We start from the raw sequence: 26,119 nt of genomic DNA on the forward strand, positions 1-26,119 counted from the left end.
TGCTGGTCTAAAAAAGAGGTGTGTTTAGGTGCATTGCTGGCACATTGCTATTTTAAGGTGCTGAAAATAGACTGCGCCATAGACCAACTCAAACCTGGTCTAAAGTTTAAAGTCAATGGCACAATATTTATTTTATTTAAAGAGCGCGTTGGTAGAAAATGCGCCTCTGGGCGGGTCCACAGTGCGTGTTGACTTTGCTTATTACACACAGGGATGCGCATCACACAAACATGCCAAATATTAAAAACAAAAGTATTACAGAGCAAAATAATATTATTGTCTAGGCTACATAAATATAAAAATGTAATGATGGATAGTCATTAAGAGAATCAGGACAACCCATTCCAAAAATGCGCCCCAACGCACGGACCATTTTTCTGTTGTTAAAATAGCAAAAGTGGATTTGGACACACCCTGAGTGCACCTGCGCCGTGCACTTTACACTTTGTGTTTAGAAATAGGGCGTTAAAATAGGGCCTTTAGTCACAGTTCTTCTGGATTGAGTCTTTCTCAATTTGTTCTGTTTCTTCATGTTACTCCAGACGGACTGATGATGATGAAATCAGATCTCTGTGTGAAGCACTGGCTGCTGTTATATTAGTGGCTTAAGACTTTTGCACAGTACTGTATGTTCAACAAAATTAATACATGTTTGATCCTTTGCTAGTACTAAGTTCCACTGCCTTCAAAAATCAAAGAGCCAAATTAGAGTTCACATAGACGCCATCTCTACGAGAAAAATGCCTGTGCCCCTGAACTCTGCCTGAACTACATGTTGAGCGATGCTTTCTGTTCTGATGATGCAGAATCCCCAAGACAGATCAGATAAAAGACTTACAGCTGAGCGCCTTCCTCCTGTCCGTTATGATCTCCCTGACCCTGTAAACTCGCTGAACCATACTCATTCCTTTAGTGAAGGATTTGTGTAGTGTGAGAAAAAGACTTGTGTGAATATTCACACAAATATAAGTCTGTTTCTAACGCAAATCTACTCTATGATTCATATGTATTACTTTTAAGATACTTTTATGGTGTATTTGCATTCTGTTTGATGCTTTGTTTGTTGTTATTGGTAAATTGGCAAATTCCTCCTTGTGTGTTCTATTGAAGAAGAAAGTCATACAGGTTTGGAAAGACACAAGTATGAATAAATTATGACAGAATTTTCATTTTTTGGATGAACGATTCCTTTAAAATATGTAGCACGTTCATTCTGAATAATGCCTTTGTGTTAATTTTGGCATCGTTTGAAATAACCTGTTGTTTTGATGCTGCATTTCAGATGAACACATAATCAGCTTATGCTAGACAACCCTATCACTTCACATATGGCCTGGAGGTTTAATTTAATCAAAACCTTGCAGAGATTGTTATTTTGTCCGGTAAAGCTTATGGGAGAGTTATTGCGGGAGGAGATACTGTCAGCACAGGTGTTTTGTTCATTATCTGACACTGATATTTACATGCAATGTAGCTAGTCTCTAATATAGAAGCCTGAAGCTTCTCCTACCATGAATAAATGCTTCATCCACATGCCGGAGATGCACTTGTACAGCATCAGCATATTTCAGGCCTTGGAGGATAGCCGTGAGTTAATTTAGGCAAAAAATGAAAAAGGACTAAGCTTTAAATTACACTGCCAGAGACAGTCATTTCTATCAAAACAAATGTCTTAAAAGTGATAAAAACCCACAAGCATTTATATTCTCATTTGGTGAGTCTCACAGAAACAGTAATTTTAATATTGCAATAGTAATAATCATTTAATAAAAAAAAAAAACAGCAACTCTGCAGTTACTTTCTTAAACCCATAGCTGGCGTCAAGTCTTTATTGGTAAGTAAATTAATCATTCACTCAACCGATTCATTTAAAAATAGCTATTCAATCAGAAAAGAAACATAGTGACTGTACTTACAAGTGAGTAAGGGAATCATTAACACAATCTATTAGTTCAGAAACACTGCTTCATGCAGGAACGATACAAGTGACTGTCTTTGTGAGTGAGTCATTAAATAGTTTATCAAACAAATTGGTTTTAAATGCTGATTCATTTAGGAAGGTAACATCACTTCTGTATGTCAAAAAACAGACAAATTACCAACAATATTGTGTCAAAAATGCAGGGTACTCAGTTATAGTATCTTATGCTCACCAAAGCTGCATTTAATTGATTAAAAATGCAATAGAAACTATAATATTGTTAAATAATTACAATTTGATTTTTTATATATATTTTAAAAAGTAATTTATTTCAATTATTACTCAAGTACATGATTTGCAGAAATCATTCTAATATGGTGATTTGCTGCTCAAAAAATATTATCATCAAAGAAAATATAATTAAATTATCATCAATGAAAATGTGCTTTATATTTTTTTTTGTGAAGACTGTGTTTTTTTTCCAAGAATTAACAGTATTTCTGTTCATATTATATATTATAATATTATATATATATTTATACATGCATTATATACACACAAGCTTATGCATACTGTGACAAAATAGTTTGTGAAGCCACTTCAGTATGGCTAGTCTAACAAAAAAATAACTCAACCATGTATTCCCTCATTTCTCATCTTAATTAAGGAAACACCTGCTGTATGGACTGCAGCCAGTGGCCTATTTGTGTCAAGACTCTCCGCTTTCACAGGACTCTACATCGAGTGCAAGGAGGAGCAGCTACTGTGTGTTTGAACAGGGATCAAATACTAGTGGCTGGGAAAGTTTTGCCCCTCTCAAAGGAAAGCAATAGCCTTGTGCTCAGATACCACAAGTCATGCCTGGCCGATAGAAAGTGTGAGAGTCTCTCTGTCATCTTTCATCTATAAATACCCCGGCCACAAACCGCTGCACCTACACAGCACAGCACCCTCACTGGGCCATGGGAGGGGGTCCAATATCAGGATTTCTATAAATAAAGAGATTGAAATTGCATTTTTTGCCGCATGAAGTAGAGTATCGAACCCATTTGATTTAACACTGCAATTTATGCATGAAGCAAGGTGAAGAATGAGGCTGGGTAAAAGCGCGTGGCCTTAATCAAAGCTGTCTGGTAATTCACCTCCATTAATTCAGTGCTATATGAAGAGAATAACTCCCATCTTACATTGTTATAGGTGTCACGTAGTTAAAATGGACAAGAGCCACAGTATGTGCACTTTTAAAACGGCAAGAGCCGTAATTGCACAGTGAATGCGATACTAATTGACCTTCGTGTCATGTGCCTAAACAAACTTACCGAGCAGTATGACAGAATGTTAAATAGCTGTATATACTCAACACTAAAAAACATCTTTCAAATGTGATGACCTCCATGCCCACTGCTTTGAGTGGGTTTGACAGAACGATTCACAAAACCATTAACAGTCTATCTTTGCTTGCTTTTCCACGGTTTGTGCTTTACCTCATTTCTTCATCACTGAGCCTTTACTTGAGGTTAAAAGGACATGTGAGAGGCAGTGATTGTATGTAGGAGAGTTGCATTGAACTGGTTTTATTCTGATTCGAGAAATAAATAAATGCAGGCCATGTACAAATTTGAGATCTCCTTGAAAAAGTGCTTCACCTCTGGAGACAATGAAAGCATTGTTTGCATTTGTGATGTGAAGAAAAAAAAATAGTTTGCAGACAGATGCAGCTAGGTTGGCCTTGGACCATCCGACCATCAAAGACCCACAGATCCCCATAGCAAATGAGTTAACAAATGCATCATCCAGAGTCCAAAACTAACATACAGTAAACTAAGTTGTGTGTGTGTATCATTTAATATTAGAGCAAAATATTTTATTTAAATACTTTTATAATATAAAATTATATATTTAGTGGTGTTAAAATTCATGTGTAAACACAGGTGATTAATATTTTCAGTTTAACCCAGCACTGTCTAAAGTTGCTTAAAGCTATCAAAGAAACAGCAGCCAAATATCCTAATAACCCAGTTGCTGTGATGTCTTTTAATTAAAAGAAAAAGAAAACAGAGGAAATCAATAACTTTTATATAGCTTTAAAGATACATCTATATTTAATTTAGAATTTATTGATTGCTAACTTTATTCAAAATCTGTATATTTCTGCTGGGTTTATGTGAAGATTGTTTCGGTTCACTTAAATTAGAAATTGTTTTTTAAAGTCTAACAAATGTTAAAATTGATAGCTCTCAATTAGTCATGGCCTTCAGTCATAAAAAAAGATGCCATTAAACAAATATTAACAAATAAACTGTCTTTGTTGTTTTTTATTCAAAAAGAAGAGCCGTTCGTTCCGCGCATCAATACGCTATTTCTGAGTCACTGCACATGCACAGTCCTTTCAGTTTCAGGTTCAATAAGATCGAGTGTTTACATGCACTCTCAATCGTATTAGAAGAGGAATTTTGTTGATCTGTTTTGGCGGAAGTGATGATCTGCAAGTTTTTAATGCTTATATCTTCTAAATCCGAATTTTGTCACTGTTTTGGAGCACACTGATTTATAGATAACCTTAAGACTATTGTATTGATACTAACACCCAAACTATTTTTTTTATTTTGATTTCATAGGGACTTTTAAAGAATATTTAAAAACTTTAATGTTATATTGGATTAATCGGGATTCATTTTTAGAAAAAAAGTGTGATTAATTAGTTTATATATATATATATATATATATATATATATATATATATATATATATATATATATATAAATGTATATCTAATATATATATATATATATATATATATGTATATATAATTTTATATATTAAATATTTATTATTATTAGTTTTTTTATATAATAATAGTAACGGTAATATTCTACAACCCTTTTGTTTCATTGTGACATTCACTGTGTCAATCACAGAATCAAATATGTCTCCAACCGTTCACAAAAACATGAATGATAAAGTATACATTTTTCACCACACTGAAATTTTTTTTACTACACTACAAGCGGATGCAAACAATTTTATTTAGCTACATAGGTTGGAAAGGTTGATAGCTAGAAAGGTTGAAAGTTAGTCAACTAAATGTATTTATTTAAATGTAAATGTATTTAAAAATTTGCAGCTCCTAATAAAGTTATATTTTACAATCCCCACTCTCTTACACTGAATTAACTCATGAATTATTTAAAAAATATACACACATAATTGGATTTTGAATCTCATAATCAGGTTTATCTAGATATAATCTCGTAACGTTATCAGAATTGTGAGGATGTGAGCCATGGATAGATCTGAGAGAAAGTTGCTTCAAAGCACCGGAGGAGCCTAATGCAAGTATATATTCATATTCTCAGGCTACGGACTCTTCTTAAACCTGACTGTGGAGTGGTTCACTCTGCATGAACTCTAATTAAACTAAGACGCTCCGGTGAGACCTTCCCATGCAGAGACATGTTTGAGTGTTGATCCGGGATGCTGGAGATTTTCACACACCTCTCACCTCTGAGTTTTGAACCTTGGGGAAAGCATGTAATCTACAACCTCACACATCTGAAGTAGAAAGGAGGAAAATGCTATCAAGTCACATGATATGTCTCACAGTTTCATCTTGGCACAAAGGGAATGAAAATTTTGTCATCATTTTCTAACCTTTGTGTTGTTTCAAACATGTATACCTTTAACAAAAGTTTGTCTCCTCAGGTATTGTCGCATTGGAATGAGTGCATTTATGAAAAGACTGCCATGTGATTTTCCACTGAGAAACATTTCTTTAAATCCTGACCTGCTGAGGCATATCAATTAAAGAACCATGACAGAAACCAAGTGAAACTCATTTAGCTGGTTTAGCAAGTATCAATAACTTAACATTATGCCATAATTGCTTTTAAACTCACAAGTTAAAGGACTTGTTATTATTACAATTTAAAATTACTTTCCATTTTTAAATAATGAATTCTATTTTAATATATTTCCCAATATTATTTATTTCTGTGATGTAGTTTTGTCAAAAGACCCAGTATTTTGGTACCAAGTCGTTACTAAAAAAATGAAAATGTGGTGGTACCAGATTTTTTTAAGTACCGGTTCCTGACGCATACAACGCTATGATTTCCATGATACAAAATCCAGTCATGAAAATGAAACTTACATTTTAATATGGACAGTCACAGAATTTGTCAAAGTTAGCATAAATCAATCAAATCAAATCTCCATATGGAACAGTATCTGTAAATGTTAATCCTGCATGTTCTGTGTGTCTCTTTGTGAATGAATGAATGGCAGAGACGTGCAGGTTTGTTTACTATATAGACTGAAGCGCATGACGCTTGCAGTAATTTCAGCATCTGCCGTCTCAATGAGGACATAAATACATAAACAACATCACCAGAACTGTTCTGAGTCACTTCACAAGCATTTTACCATTTCATTTGAGTAAAACCAGTGTCAATTTAAAGGTATTCACAGCAAACCGTCAAAGTAAGTTCATTTGTACATTTTAGCTTTTTTATTTTTAAGGCATTGTGCTAGAAATATTACTATTATTTAGTAGAATGTATGTGACACTGATACTACTGTTGAAAACACTTTATTTTTTAAAGAAATAAATCAAACTATTTTTTATGTTTCAATTTTAATAGCAAATCCCCTTTATTTATCAAAAAATTTAATGTGTTTAAATTTCATTAATTAAAAGACAAATTACATTTGGGTGAAACTTGTTTACCATTTTTCATAATTATATTACTTGTACAAAAACTTTAAACACAATTGTAAATAACTATAAAGAATGGCATTGGTTTTATTTTTAGTGATAAAGTGTTTTATAAGAAGGCAACGTGAGTATAAGAAGGCAGCAGGTGCAATGCATGCCAGGTTTTCGCTGAGGAGCTGATCCGGAGACCTGGCAGCCCAGCGGCGATACAGCAACCATGGCGACGGGACATGGCGTCTCCGTTCCCTCCTTCAGGGTTACCATTCATAACCGAGACATTCCCTTTCACTCGGTCACTCTCGACGCCACGTTGGTGACCGACGCAAAATGGGATCCCTACCAAAGCGCCATGGGTGCTGCCCCTTCCAGTGCCCTGTGCGAGCCACCTGCGCCCCTATTAGGTGTTGGCCAGGGCTCGGAAAAAGTAGTTCCACTCACCATTGTCAAAGCACTACCTCACTGGGTGAGATTGGATAACACTGGGAAAACGAGTACCCCTTAGATCTCAATATGGAACCCAGCCTTCCATGGTTCTCACGGATTCATCATGAAGGCCTGGCGCAGACCACCTTGTTGGTTGATGTATGCAATGGTCGCTGTGTTCTCCATTCGGACCAGCACATGCTTGCCTCGTAAGAGACCTTTGAGATGGTTCAAGGCAAGGTGCACTGCTAACAACTCTAGGCAACTGATGTGCCACTGCAGCTACATGCCCATCCAAACCCCTGAGACTGCATGTACATTGTACGTGGCCCCCCAGCTGGTGGTTGAGGCATCCGTGTAAACCATAGCATGCCTGGAGAACTGCTCTAGGGGCACTACTAGAGCCCTACCATCTCGGCGGCCCGGGAAAGCATAGCTGCCATCTCTGGATCTGACTCAGGCTTTGCCACCGTCCCGGAGGGCGGCCGAATCTTCACCAGACAGCTCAGCTCTCCCTCCGATGCTGAGATCGACATCTGGTCGGGGGGAGGCCCACTGGATACCGCTGGTACGCTCTTTAAAGAGGGCCCAGCGTGTTCCGTTGGGTTGCTCCACTGGATCGGAGGTGCAAGAGGAGTGATGGTCCCCAGAGGCTTGGTTCCCTGTGAGCTTTGTCACCACTGTAATCCTCAAACCACCCGCGCTACTGCCGGAAGAGGTATATATATATATTCGTATTTCAGCCGCTAGAATGAGCCCCAGATCAGGGCAACGGGACTCCACTCCCTGAAGGTAGCAGAGCATGGTTTGCAGCTCCGAGATGGTCATGTTCTCGCAGTGAGAACATGACTCATCCACGAAGGCCACCTCAGCATGCTCGACGCCCAGACACGTGAGGCAGCGATCATTACCATCACGGGTGAAACAACATCCTTTTAAAGATGATCCGTCTGCTTTACAAAGACGCAACTGTGAAGCTCTTTTAGAGAAATTTGCTCTTTAGGAAATGCTGCAAAACGACAGGGGTAGTGCAGCCTGAAGTGTGCAATTCACTCGACACAGGAACGACAACACATGAAGCTTCCGAGAGCATGCTGAACTCGTAGTTCAAGGCAGACACGGTTGAGCAGAACGATACTAACGCTCGGCTCCGAAGCGAAAAGCTGGTACGCATTGCACCTGCTGCCTTCTTATACTTTCTTATACAGCTGGATGCAATAATTGCATGCTAATGTGCTTTGGCTCCTTTAGTTTACACTCGAAGTAGATTTGTTTATCGAAGCAGTATCCCATTGTGCGTCGGTCACCGACGTGGCGTCACGAGTGACCAACTGAAAGGGAACCGTGGATTTTCACTGGTATCGGTACCAAATACTGAAATTTTGGTACCGTGACAAAAAAAAATGTCTTTACAGTCAGTTTTTAGCAATCTTTGATTCCTTGATGAAGAAAAGTATTTCTAAATAGTATTTTCAAACACAAAAGGTATTTTTTATCCTTGATGAATATAAAGTTCAAAAGAAAGGCATTTATTTTAAACCGATTTTAAATAGACATACAAATGTCATCACTGTCACTTTTATCAATTTAATGGATCCTTGCTGAATAGAAGTGTTGAACTTCCTAAAAAACTAACAAAAACACTTTACATTATGGAAATATTTATAGAAAATGGTAGTTAACTATAATTCAATACATAATACAATGTTCTTGTGTCTCAGTAACATTAGGTATTCACTTATGACACACACTTCAAGCTGATGCTTATGGGTCAAAGGTTAAGCACTCATCAAATTATTGACAATAATGATACCCTAAATGGGAAGTGGAGCTTGTTAATGTTCTGCAGAGGTGGGGTTAAAATTGACTTGAATAATTGCTCCAAATTGCCTTGTAAATCTAGCAGGGCTGTAAATGACTATTGATCTTGTTTAAGTGGTGTGCAAAGTGAGCTCAACGGCAATCAAATTAGGTGAGGAGACCGGTCGGAAATGCATGTGCTATGATGTAGTTCTTTATAATCCTATTGACTGCAATAGACTGTCTGAAAGCAATACAATTGATTGACCTGTGACTGATCACATCCTTTTTTTTTTGGTAGCTGAGAACTCTTTCTCAGGCACTTTGCAATGTTATCACTGTAACTATGTAGTAATTACCTCATAATGGAGTGTCTATCACTGATCTGATAATTGTGAAGAGGGCTAAAAGGTTCAGACTGGACTTTCTAGAGCACAGTTTTAAATGTCTGGGTTGAGGAAATGTCTGTTTGCTTCCTCTCTGCATAAAACACCATGTCCCCATCTATGTAAGAAAACACCTGGTGCATTTTTTATTTCTCTATGTTTCATTAAACACATCAACAAAGTCTAAGGAAACAATGTAAGAACTGTAAATTTCAGCAAGACATCAAATTAGACAAGTGTTGAAAGATCCACAGCTGTAATTAGATAAATAAGACCGTCTTTATGTGATTCATTCTCTTTCATGCATGTCTTAATGAAGATATGCCCTCTCCAGGGCCTGTAGCATTTCTTTCGATTTCTGTTGGCCAATATTCCAACACTCAAATTCTCCACTAGTTTATTTCACCAACCGTCTCATTGCTGAAAGTGTTGTGTAATGCATCGCTGCTGATGTATTAGGATGAAAGCAATTGGTCATTGTACTGGCAAGTGTATAATAACCACTGACTGTAACTGCTCTGAAATAAATGCTAGTATTATACAGCAAGACTGGAGAGTCATATGAAAGCTAATAGAGCTATAGGCAGTCCATCCACAGCTTCTTTTGAATAGCTGTGAATGTCAAATTATGCTTCTTGAGTCTAGATAGTGTATTTAGACAGTATCTGCAGTAGCAGATGGGAATAATGGGTTCATGCTAATGCCCAGTTACCCACCAAAACCTTGGATTTTATTAATCCACCAGGAAGTCATGTTTACAAAAGAGCCAATCATCAAAACTCTACTTTTTGCAAATTAGAATCAGATTACACTGAGGACTACATGATCAAGGCGTTTTCAAACTCCAGAGGGCTGCTAGGGAGTCTGCTGAAAATTTGAGAAATAAAAAAAATTACGAAATGCATTTGAACAGAAAGAAAAAAAAATCCAATATGTCTTTCTGGGGAAAAACAAGTAAATACACAAATACTTAATACTTTACATCATTGCTAAATAAAAAAGTATTCAATTCTTTTCCAAAAACAGATTTCAATATGGTAAAAAAAAAAGTTATTATTACTCTATATTTTATAAAAATGCCAGGCACTGCAAGCATTTTTTATCATTTTCACCAAAATTGCATGACCCCAAGAATATTTTTTTGTATGCACATCTGAACATGCAATACAGCAAAATAAAGAACAGAGCCTCTACTTTTAAATATTTTTTTTTAATTCTATCTTAAATAATTATCAACACTTGAATGTAGGCTAGTTTCACTCAAAAAAAAGCAACATTCTGAGAGAAAAAGCTGAGAATTTTTTTTATCAAATGCTGCATCTGAATCATATTCGGTGATCAAAGCAAAGAGGTAGTAGATCGCTTCCATCAGCACCCCCAAAGCTTGCACAGTCCTTTGCCACTTCCTGGATCGACACTTCACTCAATAACTTTAGGCAGTTTCAATTATATGCTGTTTATTGTTGATGATCACATTTTTTCGCTTGCAAAGGAGATTGATAATTTTTGCATCTTCCTCGTTTTTTTTTTTTTTTTTTTTATCGGGACTCATTCAGGAGTTGCTTAATAGCGCCCTTCAGCATATAACATCAAGAACGTGGAAACCCAGAAAATGATGTGTTTGCCAGGGAAAGAGTTCAGTAATCAGTAATATATTTTATTGTATTTTACAGTGTATTCTGTCAAGTTTCTGCTTGTCCCCATATAATTTAACAAATATTAGTTCAGTAGAAATATTTTTAAAAAATTCTTCTCTTCTAAGATGGAAAAACCACACAAGCCCTCAACAGATTGAAACACCTCTGTGCCAAAACTTAGTTTGAGCCGCAGTTTCACTGCCAATGATTCAGGGTCCACAGAGACAGCTGTCATTGACTGGGCGGGTTAGATCAGAGGGTATGGAGAGACAGATCAATCAGCACTGGAGAGATGAAACTGAATAGACTGCCTTTCCAGGGCACTATTGAACTGTTATTTAGCTTCCCCACCAATGACTGCTTACACAATCCCTCAGTCAATAGTAACGCAAGATTCAATCATCTCAGGTTAGTCATTCCCTTATTAGATTCTAATGCGCTAAAGTGCTCTACTTTTTTAGCAACAAACGTCTCAAATGTAATGCATTTAGGGAAGTTCAACGTAAATTGTTTGTGTCTTGTCAAGCGTTTAAGCTTGAGGCTCATGTAAATTACTCAGGATGTGTAGGGAATATGTCAGGAATGACAATTCATGAACAGTTTACTGTTTTATTTGTATTCATTTTTTTTTTGAATCGCCATAAACGCATTTTAAAATCATTTCCCAGCAAATTAATTTGATTTAAAATGAAAAGGTTAAATACTGCATCAACAAACAACAGTGAGGTTGACAGGCAAATTTCCTTTAAGACCTTCTGAAGAGTTTTTCATTGACCCACATTTCCGAGAGACGTCGCAATATCTCCCCCGCGTCTCTCGCAATCAGTATAATATCATTCTCATGAGCTTCCGCGCTCAGCTAACAATTGTCCTCTGTCGCAAGACGGAAACAGACAACATTAGCAGCTTTTGATGGCTCTGCAGGGAAGACACAGTGAGTTTTAAAGCCCACTTCACCGCATGCAAGCACTTCAAATAAACCGAAAAGTGGCAGTAATCAAACACATCGTTAGCTCTTACAGAGGTGTACACTGGGATTTCACCATGTCTTAAATATAGGATAACTTATTAATATTGGAGTTATGGTACACGTATTCTTACTGAAAAAAATTGGTATCGGGAGGGGTGGCGTTTCTGTATATGGCAGAGAATGGCAGTTACCATACCCTAGACCAGTCAGATGTGCTGTGAAAAATGATCCAAACTTCATCTCTCTTTATCATATTTTAAATAAGTGCTGTTGGTCTTTCTTATGTTTGTTTGTGGGTTTTACAAATATTTTTCCACTGAAAAGCATTAAAAAAGCTTGTCACTAAAGCTTGTAACACCATTGGATCCTCAAACTTTCAACGAAACCTCAAAACTTGTGTCTCAATCAGCTCCCTTGTTTAGTAGTCAGGGCACTGATCAGGGAATCAGCAATTTTAAGGGCTGTCTCATTTGCGAAACTCTTCTAGTGCACTGGAACGTTCGCACCATGAAATAAATCACAAGATGCACCTTAAAAACACTCATCAATAGACAGGAAATGAACACATCTAATTAACATTTATAATTAATATTCGACTGAAATGTTGAAAGAACATGTAACAGAATGATGTGTTTAAAGAGATCGTCCTGCCTGCTGTTTATTAATTCACGTGGTGACATTCTACAATGTTGTCCGATGACGCTGTAAGTAATCATGTCACTGGAATTCGAGTGATCACTGTCCCAATCAGAGTCAGGGAACTTCCCAGTGACCAAATTCGTGTACACAATATTCTGATACACGAGTTCAGGAGCTAGGGAGCTGATTGAGACGTAACCAATGTCTGTAAAGGCTAATATTTTTTGTGTGTTTGAAGAGTGGAGAAGAGTCTAAGCTTTTACCGTCTAGTTGTAGCCATTAGGTCTTTACTTTTTTCGTTTATATATTATGATATTTTTGCCAAGTGTATTATACTACAACAAGAAAAAAAACTAAGCACCCATATAGCTACAATAAAAGTTAACCTGTAAATTGATGAAATTGTTTAATGTGATGCACTCCGACACAGCCATCTAGATTTTCATAAAATGTTAAGTGTCTGATAAAGCCACAATACCAACTCTGACGACACAGTGTAGCATTGTATTTCTATTTCTATCTTCATGTTTGCATACAAGTTTTTAATTTGAGTGTTGATTATTACAGTTAAAAATAAATAGTAATTAAATTAAAGTTTTCGCTCTGTTGTTAATTGTAACCTTATGGTAATGTAAAAAGGCGCCCTATAGTTTAGAGTAGAAGCGGAGGTAGAATTTTAGGACTATAGATTCTTATTTATTTTATGAGGTAGAGTTAAATAAAATTTTCATTATAATTTAATTTATTTAAAGAAAGAGCAATTTGTTCAGTAAAACATTGGAAAAAATATATATATATATATATATGTTCAGTATTTTTTCCTCCTGCTGTACCGAAATCATACACGTTTGTGTACCGTTACACCCCTACTTATTAAACCATATAAATTTTTAGCTTCAAGGAGATTACTTTATATTAAAATTTGTAAAAGATTTCTATATGTTGTATTTTTTCTATTATTATTATTATTATTATTATTATTAGAAATATTATTATCTTTTGTCACCTGTCTATTATGCTGTGGTGATGTTGGTTAAAATTATTTTCCACAAGTGTTATGAGATTTCTTTCAATTTATCACAATTAATATTTTTATTTAGATGAATGAAAATTTAAATGAAAGCAAAATTAATGTAGGGAAATTGTTTTCCACAAGTGTTATTGGATTCTTCTGATTTATCTCTGTTGAACCTTGTGAGCAGCAAGCTGTATTAAGTCATATTCAATTATATTTTTACATTAATAAAAGCACTTAATTTTTGACAGTCATTAAGATCAGAACATTTTAAAAGTGTGAACACATTCCTCAAAAATAAGCCAGATGTTACACAGACCTTGGTTTTGTTGCTGGAGTGTCTCTGTGAGGTCCTGTAGGTGCAGCAGAAGAAGACCTCCAGCGCCTACCAGCAGCAGGAACCAAAAGGAGCAGGGGAGTCTCATGACCGTTGATCGCAGGGACCTCCTTCTGCCTCCACAGCCAGCTTCCAGCACCTTACACTCTACCCACATCACGGCCTGTGACGCACGGCCCTGACGGTGGGACCTACACACACACACACACACACAGAAAAAAAACACTGTGCCTTAGCAACTGAGGCAGTCGTTACAGCTTTACTACTGCAAGACGAGGTAGACACAAAGCCGCTGGTCTTAGGGTCAGCAACTAGAAGTTTTAGGGTACGTTTTGAACACCTTGTAACACCCAGAAAACTACAGAGCCAAGTTTTGTATGCGCAAGCAGGACTCACATTTTCTCTGTTCGGAACTGTTGAAAACTTTTATTAGTTTCAGTCACTTATAAATTGAAAAGGACAATTGGCTGTCTGCATTTGTGAATTTTTTATTTCTGTATCTTGCGTACTACAGTGAGCATGCATTTATATAAATAGCGTGTTGTGTTTTTGCAGATTTATCTGATGAATATTCTGCTGACTGCAAGGTCCCATTTCCCATAAGAGAGGATGCAGGCAGAGAACAATAAAGAGAGAAAGGGAGGCACAGTGTGTGCCAGGTTTGCTGTTCTCAGCAGGTGAGAGCACCATAAAGAATCATGTGCTCCATGCCTATAGGGACCTGAAGCCTACACGAAACATCTTGCCCTGCCTGTTCCACGTGTATCCTACACTCTGTGAGATTAGACTCCCTGACTCAACCGACCCACACAAACATAAATTCTTATTACAAACATTCATCATAAAATATGCCTCACGGAGCTTAACACCAAACAAATCTGGTGCACTGAGGAAGAAATTATAGACTGATGTGAATTAATTTGCTTCTAACATTATTAATAGGTCTGTGCATAATAACATTAAATGGCATTTTTCGCAAATAGACTGCAAAATAGGGCCTGAAACCACTGATCTATATATAATGACTGGATCGCTGATCGCGTTCTGAAGCCACCGGAAGTGTTCGAGCCGCCATCTTACTATTCCTTATTGGCAGAGAGCACCATCAAACTGCTGACCTAAAATCACCCGATTTGAAGCGAATCAGTCACACAGGATGAGTTTTTGTTATGTCTACAGTATGTGCAATGTAAATGTTAATCTGCAATGTTTATGGTCATTTTGGGCAGGGTAAGCTTTATATTTAAATCATTTAGGTGGGTATGTCTGCTGTGCACTGCCGACACAGGATAACGTTAGACAAAATATAGCCTCTTTATGTACGTAATTATTCAGGAATTATCAAATATGAACTTATTAGATTCAGAAAATGATTTTTAAATATAATAATACAGTACAATACAAGCCTCTGTTGCTATATTGCTTTATGCTGTACTGAAATGAAAAGCTTACCATGCATCATCTTGGAAATAAAGCTTCTTGTCTAAGTCCATACTGTATGTAGTCAGTTATTTCTATGAAGAAGTTTTGCTATATATTATGGTCCTGTATATTTTTAAAGTCCAAGATTGTGCAAATATGGTGTTTTACTAGCATTACCATTTTCATGTAAAATGTTATATATAAATGTTAAATTCATCATTAATTTAAACACAGTTGAAATCACTACCTGTTTCAAAATGAATGCTGTTAACAAAATCATTATTGAAGCATTTGCATTTAGCATACTGTATGAATAAAAACGAGCAAAATTACATAAACAATGAATAACTGTAACGTTACAATGTGAATAAAGGTATAAAAAGCATAAATCTTTATTCAAATTTTAGAATGAGCACTTTGTCATTTGTTATATACACTCATAAAAATAAAGGTGCTTAAAGGGATCATATGATGCTTTTTTAAAGATCATTATTTTGTGTATTTGGTGTAACAGAATATGTTGACATGCTTTAATATTCAAAAAACATTATTTTTCAAATACTGTACATTATTGTAAGTCCTCTATGCCCCGCCTCTCTCAAATGTGTTGCTTTCTACAAAGTCCCTCCTTCAGACAAGCACAGTCTGCTCTGATTGGCCAACTGAGCCAGAGCATTGTGATTGGCCAAACACCGCAAGCACTTGTTGGAAATGTATAATCACGACCTTCAACTTTCAAAATAAATGTAAAGACAGTTAATAATGTCCTTAATTTTACTGTCAGTTCAAGCCAGAAAGGGGAACAGAGTTGCGTGACAGACACAGTGATGAAGCTCCTATGTGTTTGCAGTACACAAGCCATGCACAGTAAAGACAGCTGACTCCACTGTAATGTGAATGATGCTCTCTCTCTCTCTCTATCACACACACACACACACACACACACACAGACGCATGAACACACAAACACGACGCGCAAAACTTTTGAACAGTCAATAGAAAATACTTAAACTATTAACAAAACATACTTCCAGTAGCTGATTCAGAAGCGCCAGATTGTCATAGCGAAGTTAGAATTACCTCCTCTCATAGGTTCATGAAACAGTCGTCCATAAAAAGCATTGCTGTTCTGTTGTAAGTAAACTTAAAGATTCCTAAATGCATCTACTATCGGAAGGCCAAATAAAGTGCTTTTGCTTTACCTGGATACACACAGCATCTCCCACCCTTAAGATAGCATGTTGAAAGAAATTTCCAGTTCTCGATTATAGATCAGTGCCTGAAACTCTTTTTAAAAAAATAGCAAAAGTAAATGTTTAATCTTCAGAAAATGACTGAAGTCAACTTCAGAAGGTCAAACTGAATTTTACATGAGGTGTTTTATTTTCCATTCATTTTATATGAGGTTTGCAAACCTGTTATCCAATTGTGGACATGTCTAAATATATATATATATATATATATATATATATATATATATATATATATATATATATATATATATATATATATGTAAGTGAGGACCTCTGAAATGGGAAAAAAATGTGAACTTGTCCCATGTCATCAGAATAAACCAAAGCCTAGCAATTACAGAAATTATGTTAGCATTGTATATGTAGCTTCATTTGCTTTGCAAAGACATTTTCATTTGCTTGAATGCATTTTCCATTCAGCACTTAAAAGTAAGTGCCACATTTTCCACTGTAAAACTGAACATCAAACCTTTGCCAGATGGAAACTGGCCTTATCATCTTCCCACATCAAAACACCAAAATTGCAGCTTGACGTGTACAGTCATATCTTTGAAGGCAATCACGGCTGAGGTGATGGGGGTTACATTTCTTAAACAACAGCTTTGAGTAAAAAAACACCCCATGCACCTGCTCCTTCATCGTATCCTCCTTTCCTTTTATCTGGGTTTGATTGCTTTTTCCTGGATTGCCCCACTTCCCCCATTACCCCAGTCCAAGAATATTGCTGATCCCTGACCTGTATGATAGCGGGATTTAAAAAGGTCTTGAGTAGCACAAGGAAAGCTGTGGATGTAATCTAGAGCTGCTCTCCTTACTAGAGCCACAGGATCTTCTTTTAATGAAAGCAGCTCTCTCACCAGATGCTACCCTGCCTTTAAGATCTTAGATTTGACATCCACTTGTAATTATACTTCTAATTCAAACCCAGGTCGAAAGGGCTACGTTTTTTCCACTTTGACAGTTTTTTATAATTATTGCTTTTATTCAGCAAGATCTTTTATGCAACTGTTGTTTTTGCCCATTAGTCAGACTCAAATTTTCATGCAAAATATGGAAATTACATTTAAAAGTTATTCTTTAAATAAGTCACTTTAAAGAAATGTTATTCTAATAACCATGTGGCCAAAAAAAGTAAGAATTTCAAGCTCAGTTCAAGGTTCAGAGAAAAATAATAAAATAACATTTTGCCTTGTAAAAGATGGTTAATCTATCAGAGATTAATCAAAATTATTTTAAGCACATCTAAAGTAGCAATGAAAAAAACAACAACAATATCAATATAATTTAAATATTTTTCCAAATTATATTTTATACACAAGTATATTTTTCATCATAGAGGGATCATTTTGGGGTGTTCACCACATCAAAAAAAGTTTTAAGTCTTCTATTAAAAGTGAGTCAAAATGCACTATTTCAGAGCAGAGCAAGTTATTATTACATTCTGATGAAAGATCACAAATCAAACATTTCTCTTTACATGCACATATGATGTAATTTGAACAGGAGCATGTATAAAGTAAATAAGATCCATTTTCTGTCAAGTCTGAAGTCATATACTAGTGCTAATAAACTGTGTATAGTAATTCAGGTACAGCACAGTGGCTGGTTTCAATCATGTTTGATTGCAGTTTGGTGGATATTTGGAAGTTGTAACCACATCACAGACTTGCAAAGACCAGATGTGCGCAATTACCCATCATAAATTAAATTTGTGTATTTCCATAAACAGACAACATCAAATTTGTATCACTTGTCTGGACAGCTGTTAATTACAAAAGATGCAAGGCCATGTAGATGTAACAAGAACGGCAAATTGAGTTCTGCAAAAGATGAGTTCCTAGTAAAGGTAAGGTAAAAAGAGCATTGACTCTTAAATTACTGGTGTATCCAGTCCAAGCTTCTGTACGCTGTGTAGTGTCACATTAACATTCATTACAGTGACAGATGGAGGACATACTCACAAATCAATACCACTGTAAGCTCCCCACCGTCTCTCTCCCCCACTCCCACTCCACGTCCTTCCTTGCCGAACACACATTCATCATTGCTCTGAATATTATACTTCACTTTTGCAATTATTACCCTGTTGAATCAGTACTCTGAAACTAGAAATGATTAAAACCATTGATCCAGTTTACAACATTCAAACACAGCAACCATATTGCATTGATTTGTCAACATAATCTCAGTGTAATCTTATTAAAAAAGCAGCGTTTATCACCACAAGCTTTTTTGAATAATAATTCCCATTCCAAGGTAAAATCATTTGATGATTCTCTGTGCTCAGTAGTGTCGGGCGATATGGTCATTTTTCAAATCAGCATATCGTCAGCCCATGAGATCAATGATACACGATATTATCGTGCATGAATGGGCCAAGAGAGTTGTCATAGCATAAATATTTAGTGTTTTAAACCATGCATGTGCACGAGAGTGAGCCTATATGGATGCACCAAAAAATAAAATGTTAAACATATTGATAAACTAACATGTAAAATACGGTGCCAAAGTGAAAAAGCGGGGCAATTTGATAGCTGAATTATAATAGGTCATCTAATAAAAATAAAAATAAGTATTTTTATTGTAATTGAATACATTAATAGAAGAATGAGCCTAATATCATCTTGACTATCGACAAAGACATCTGATATCATCGATATCTCTGAGCATTGTCGATACAAGATACTATCGTCTATCGGCACAACCCTAGTGCTCAGGTAGTTTTGTTCAGAGAACTGGCACTGTAGGACTGGGATTTGTCCAGTAATTTCAATAACCACAGAGAGACTAAACAAAATTTGCTATCTGTGATAAATGATATGATTAGTTCAATCCAAGTTGTCAAATAAAGTTTTTATATATGTAAATAAAATCAATCCTAACCTACCTACAATATAATTACTGATTGTCAAAAAGAGTTTCTAAAGTCTTCTGAAAGCTGTGGAGGACCCAGTGATGTCAGAACCTTTGGATTCATGGATTATGGTATCTACTGAGCATTTAGGTGATTTACTCGAACATTAACAAGTGTGCTATATAAATATAGCAGATCTGCTAAAAAAAAAAAGTAAAAAAGGCTCAGATTTTTACAACGATTGGCTCTTATTAGAAAAAAAAACACGCTGTTCTACTGAAATGCAATGTGAATGTAAATGAAAAGTGAAGAATCTCCACAGTACGCTTACCTAAATGACTTGATTTTAAAATAACTTTTCCTCCCTAATCATATCGAAATGGTGAAATAAATCACTCTCGCCACACAGACAGGAATCAATAGATCTTTATATAAATGAGATATGGGACTCCTTTGCATTATTAACTTGATTATCAAAAATCTGCTTTCATGCTCACTTGCGCATTTATTTTCTATACTTTACATCAAAGGAGAAAATAGCTTATCCTTGAAATATTCTCCAGCCCACTTCCTTAGGTATTACCGGAGTGAATGAAAGATGTCTCATTATAGTGATGCTCTCACACTGAATAAAAATGATACTGCGGCATGCACGACTCACGGCTCATGCTTTCCAATCATACAGGGTTTTAGGATAGTGATTCCCAACCAGCGGTATGTGTACACCAGTGGGGTATTATACCTATTAAAAAAAGAAATAACGACTTTAACATAAAAGGAATAAACAGATATATAATTAAAAAATTACATATAAATTAATAATAATTCATTATTAACAATGTTAATAATTATTGCTGTTTTTACCGTTCTTAATAATATTTCTATATATTTATTGTTTATGTATCTGTTAATATAAAATAAACTATATTTATATTTTGAAGACCATGAAAGCTTACGATCATCTCAAATGTATTTTTATAATCATCATTATTATTGTTGTTATTAATCATACATATATTAACACTACTACTAACAATAATTATTATTAGTAGTTATAATAGTAGTGACTGTATTATTTTATAAAATATACGAAATAAACAAATTATCTTTAACAACAATAACTATTACATTTTTGTAATTAATTAATTAACAATTTAAGTAAATTTTTAAGCGGACAAATGTATATTTGTGTGGATGACCAGTATATTGGCACCTGAGCCAAACTTTAAAAATACAGAAAAGTTTTACATATGTAATGTAAGAATATTTGATTAGTTACTGTTTGACTAGCTAATAAGAATATCTGACTATTATAAATTATAAAATAACAGATATACTGTTAAAGATTAAAAGGAGCACATTTTTGGTTTGAGTGTTGGTAGTGAACTATGGGTTTATGTAATATACAAAAAAAAGCTTGATATCACTATATTCTGGACATTCAGCAAAAAAAAAAAAAAAATCTGAATAAAAAAGGTTTGCCCAATCTTCCTCTGCTTGGGAAGAACCGTATTGATTCCCAGGCATGTGTGATATTAACCTGGGTGGATTAATGATTGGAGACTCGCCAAAGCCTTTTTATTTACAGATCACAGCATTTTTTCATTAAGTAAACTCCTGCTAGAACATGATGGAGGAAGGGCTGTGATTACTTGGGGATCAAAGGAAGGACAGAGAGGGAGGTTAAACCTGGTCCTATGTGTACACAGGACCCTCATCCATCAGCTGCCTTCTGCATGGATATACTGAATAATCTGTAAAAAGAGCATGAATTTCAAAAATCTCCTCAATTTCTTTTTCATCTCATCTCGTATCTAAAATCTATGCCCACCCATTTTGGTTTCATAAATCAAACACAATGGCACTGTATTTGCAGACAGTTCATTGTAGGCTATATCTTATAATCCATAGCTGTCAACGATCAGTAATTACTTGCACCACGTGATTGTTAAACTGGGATTTAGGGTGATCTGTTTATTACAAAACACCTTGTCATGAGGTGCAGATGATCTTTCATCAGTCATTAGAGTGTTGTGTGGTGTGAATCATCAATACAGACTATGCATCATGTGGGAACCTTTAGCATTCATTATTCAGTCATTTATTATTGCAAAATGCCATGCATTTCTGATTTTTTTTTTTTTTTATATTTTTATGTTTACTTATATATCATTTTCATTTCTATCATTTATGCATGGTATTTAACTTTCTTTCTTTTCTTTTTGGCATAAAGGAAACTTTAAAATTTTTGTCCATAAGGCATAAACATTATTTAAATCCAGCACAGAAAATTACAATACATTCCAAAATGATTGATTAACATTTACCAGAGACTTGTTTGTTGCTCTGCTCCACACAGACACTGGCAATGTGAGCATCATCTGAAATTGCAATTTAATAAAAATATACAATTTCTTGCAAATACGATAATTCTGACTCCATTTGAAGGCTATCATATCCTTAATAAAATGTTTTAATGAACCATGAATCTTTAACAGTCCTTTTTTTCGTTTGGATCAAATTAAGTAAGGCGTCTAATTTGACTAAGATGCAACCTGCTGAGTTTATATTCCCTAATGTCCTAAGAGATTCACTGCCATAGTAACCGGCCCCATGCAAGTCTCCAGATGCTACTGTCTGCCACTGCTCTCACTCAGGTTCTTTTATCCTTCTACTACCCATTGACTTTATGATTTTTTCAAGCAGGACATTTTCACATTTTTGTTGGTCCTAGAAAAAAAATCAGCATGATTTTAGTTATCATATCCCTCTAAATATAAGGGTGGTTAAATAAATGGTTTCTTCATTGGAACAGATGTAGAAAAATTTAGTATTACATCACTTGATCACCAGTAGATCCTCTATAGTGAATGGGTGCCGTCAGAATGAGGGTCCTTTAAAATTAATGCCCTATCAAATGAAAATCTGCATGACTGTAAGAAACAAATCCATCATTAAAACATTTCAACTTTGAAATGTTGCTTCTGGCTAAAATATACAGTATAATATAATCCATATAAGTCCATATAATTCATTATATCCATCCCGTTGTCCGCTCACATCAAAATCAACCAACATATTTGTTTCCAAAAGTTTTATGACTAGTACATTATGCTAAATCTGTACATATTTCGCTTCTGATTCAGTAAATACAACATTTTCACTTGAGACAAATATAATGGTAGAAAACTTGTATTTTAAGTGCAAGCAACAGTTTAAAGTTAGTAACATCTTGATGGATTTGTTCATTACACATGCAGCTTTTCACCTCACAAGATGCTGATTGCTGGACTGGAGTATGTGGATTATTCTGGATCATTCTGACGGCACCCATTCACTGCAGAGGATCCATAGGTGAGCAAGTGATATAATGCTACATTTCTACAAATCTGTTCCAATGAAGAAACTCATCTACATGTTGGATGGACTGAGTTAATCTTCAGCAAATTTTCATTTATGTGTGAACTATTCCTTTAATAGTTACCATGTTTGCTTGATGTTGATCCAAATACATGTCCTGCTTGGCCAAATCATGGTCAACACATATGACCATCACCCAGCAGAAACTCTCATCCAGGTCCTGTTCTAGCACTACAGGTTCTCTTCCCAAGCTGCACATGACACACAAAATGATCAGTGCTGACAGGTCAGTCATCACTATGCCTTGCTCTCCCTCTCTCCTGTCATCTTGTGACCGGCCTCATGTTGTGACAGTGTAAATTACATCAGTCACTGCACTGGGGCGAACACAGGCCCGTGCACTCATCCGATACACACGCAAAATACACTCTGCTTGCTCACTACATAATACCGACTGTGTTTTAACAACTCGAGTTCTTCCTCTCTCTCACACACACACACACACGTCTCAGCACCATATGTTGACCTCCCTTACACATGAGGTACTCTGGCCCTGGAGGGAAATAAATTACACACTAATATTACTGTGCAGTGGCACGCTTCTCCAAAAGACAGATGTTTACTAGGGATGATCTTTAAACAACAGCTCCAGACTTTTCACATCTTTCCCTCTCCTTAATGCTGGTCAAAGCTCACTGTCCCCTGACCATGAATGTTGCTGTAACTGGTGGTCTAAGCCAGTTTCCTCATCTCTAATCAATACCTTAATTACTAGTGAGAAAGGAAAAACTGAGCTGAAATAATTTTACAAATGAAGGCAAATTTAAAAAAAAAAAAAAAAGAAGTGCAACTTGCAGATTAACCCATAAACACATTTTGCTTTGGTAGGTAGGACAGGGTTTAGCCATGACAAAAAAAAACACATTACATTATGCTTGATCTTAAGTTGCTTCATTAATTAGCAAAAGCAATGTGAGAACTGCTATATGCAGCCATTTGAATGTATGGTTCTTAATGGCAGGAAATCTATTTTAGGCACATACCACTAATGATGCACACTTTGTGTCCTATGACTTTATTAATGCTTTAGAGACAAATACCACATTTCTTTGTACAAAGGACTGTTATCTAACATAAAATTAAGCTTGCATTAAAAGTATCCAGTTTTATTAACATCTCTTTTATTCAAACTGTTTTAAAACAATGTATATTGTGCAAAGTGCTATAAAAACAGAATTGACTTAACTTCATCAACACAGAAAACATTCCTACCTAAAAATGGAAATTTTGGTGTGTCCCACCACAGAGTTTTTGACATTATCAACTATTGCCCCTCCCCTCGAACGCAGACAAGCCAGTGGCAGTTGAGTATCAATTGCATGGGGTACTCAGGAATGTTTAGGTTTCCACGTTATAGAGAATTATTCCAAGGTCTACATTTAAGTGCCTCTCAATACTAAACTAGTTAAATGTAAATAAATTTACTTCTACCTTGTCATTTGTGATCGTGACAGCCAAAAGTCTGATGATACACGGGGCAAGTTTTTGAGCAATATTGGTGTCAGCGGGCAACCAGGTGAGACACAAGACCCACAACCCATTTAAAGTATCCAGATATAAATTTGTTACCCATTCTCAATGTAAAAAATGTGCATAAGCCGAATTGCTCAAAATAAATTGCCTGGCAAAATTGCTCAAAGAGTTTCCCCGTGTATCATCGGCATAACATTCTCTCGCATGCACTGTGATCTGTAAACACTCAGATTTTTATATATTCCTCCATGGCATATTTAAGTCCCACATGAATGCGCCTCAATGACAGGCGGTCCTTCTTTGTCTAAAATGTATCTTCTTGGGACAAGGTTTTCAAACTGACAGCCAACATTGTAAGACAATGATCAACTCCTTTTGTTTGTTCATTGCTCAACAGAGCAACAGTAACTAAGGGGGGCGGGACTTACCAATAGGTCAATTCAAATGCATAATTTTGATATAATCCATAATCCAATGTAATATTCCTTAAATTTGTGACATCTGAGAAATAACATCATCTTGACCCTTCTTACAACATTACGGAATGAAAAGTGAAAGTGAAATTGGAACACAAATTGTTGTATTTACTTAATTCATCAAGATAAACCATTCTCTCTCTCTCTCTCTCTCTCTCTCTCTCTCTCTCTCTCTCTCTCTCTCTCACACACACACACAAACACACACACACTGCCCAATTGTATACCCTGCTCATGGAGAGCATGTTTAAGTGAATTATTTAAGAATAAAAATACAAGATATGCATTGGAATATCTGCACATAGCAGTCTTCATAGTTTCACCCTGCATTGCCTATGTCACCAGCTTCAATTCCATTCAGACAGTGTGACGAGCAGATCTTTTGAATGTCAAACCCCTCATCCTCTCAGGGCCTGACTAATCATAAAGAGTGAGAACTTGTCTTTTTACCTTCTCTCTGAGCTTTCTGATTTTGTCCTTGACATTCAGACAGCAGAGTCTGTCATGAGGCTCACAGAGGAATACTGTGTGGGTGCGAGGTGTGTGGGGCTGAAGAGCTGATGAAGACTTGTGTAAGTGTGGGAATGTGTGTGTGTAATTCCGGTTTGGATTCTCTGGCAGCTATTACAAAACATTAAAGTGATACTCTGTCAAGCAGGGCTGAACTGCTGTCCAAGTAATTACTGCAGTGCTCTGAGAAAATAAATTGATATTATATTGTTGAGTTACTAGTCCACTTTTGAATACAACATGCATCATTGAAAGAAATGTCGGTGAAGTCATTCAATTACTGTAGCACTAGAAGTCAATAACATGCACCAGTCCATAGAGTCCTTCAAGGTTTAAATAACAATTTATAACCTCCATGGTTACAGATGAACAAAATATAACAGACTTAAGTCTGTAGACGTGCTCCAAGATTTGGGGGAAAAAAAAGTGCTATTTTTCAGAATTCAGAATTACAAAATTCAGGTATAAATTTTACATTTCAGATTTAAAAAATGTAGGTTTGCTGTGTTTGGGCTGCACAATTTGGCCAAAATGTTGTAATTATTCATCAATATGGATATAAAATAATAATAATAACAGTAAAAATAAAAGCTATTATTATTATTAAATAAAAATAAAAATGCTAAAATAAAAAATGTAATAGTAAATATTACTATTGCTACTTAGTAATTTTTCACTGTAAATAAAAAAAAAGTTAGTCCAATTTAGTCCTTTTTCCAATTAATTGTGCAGTTAATTATTTTTAATAAACAATGGCAATGACACCAAATTGAACCTAAATCAACATCAGATTAAAATAATTTGCCAGATGACTGCTACTGTTGTTAAAATGTTTGGTCTACAAATAAACACTAAGCAGCAAAAGATAA

General features: G+C 35.7%; 1 protein-coding gene across 4 annotated transcripts in view; it reads right to left on the reverse strand.

Moving 5' to 3' along the window:
• si:ch211-269c21.2 (carbohydrate sulfotransferase 8) overlaps nucleotides 1-26,119 on the reverse strand; it is a 50,930-nt gene that overhangs the window by 21,827 nt on the left and 2,984 nt on the right. For 3 of the 4 annotated variants that reach the window (XM_026202625.1, XM_026202626.1, XM_026202627.1), the window contains exon 2: nucleotides 13,825-14,033. In XM_026202625.1, coding sequence (XP_026058410.1) covers nucleotides 13,825-13,999 — 175 coding nt within the window. In that variant the 5' untranslated portion in view covers nucleotides 14,000-14,033. Of the gene's footprint in view, nucleotides 1-13,824; nucleotides 14,034-26,119 lie in introns of those variants that run through there. The other variant, XM_026202628.1, reaches the window with a different exon arrangement.

This window comes from Carassius auratus, chromosome 25 (genome assembly GCF_003368295.1).
Source record: "Carassius auratus strain Wakin chromosome 25, ASM336829v1, whole genome shotgun sequence".
NCBI lineage: Eukaryota > Metazoa > Chordata > Actinopteri > Cypriniformes > Cyprinidae > Carassius > Carassius auratus.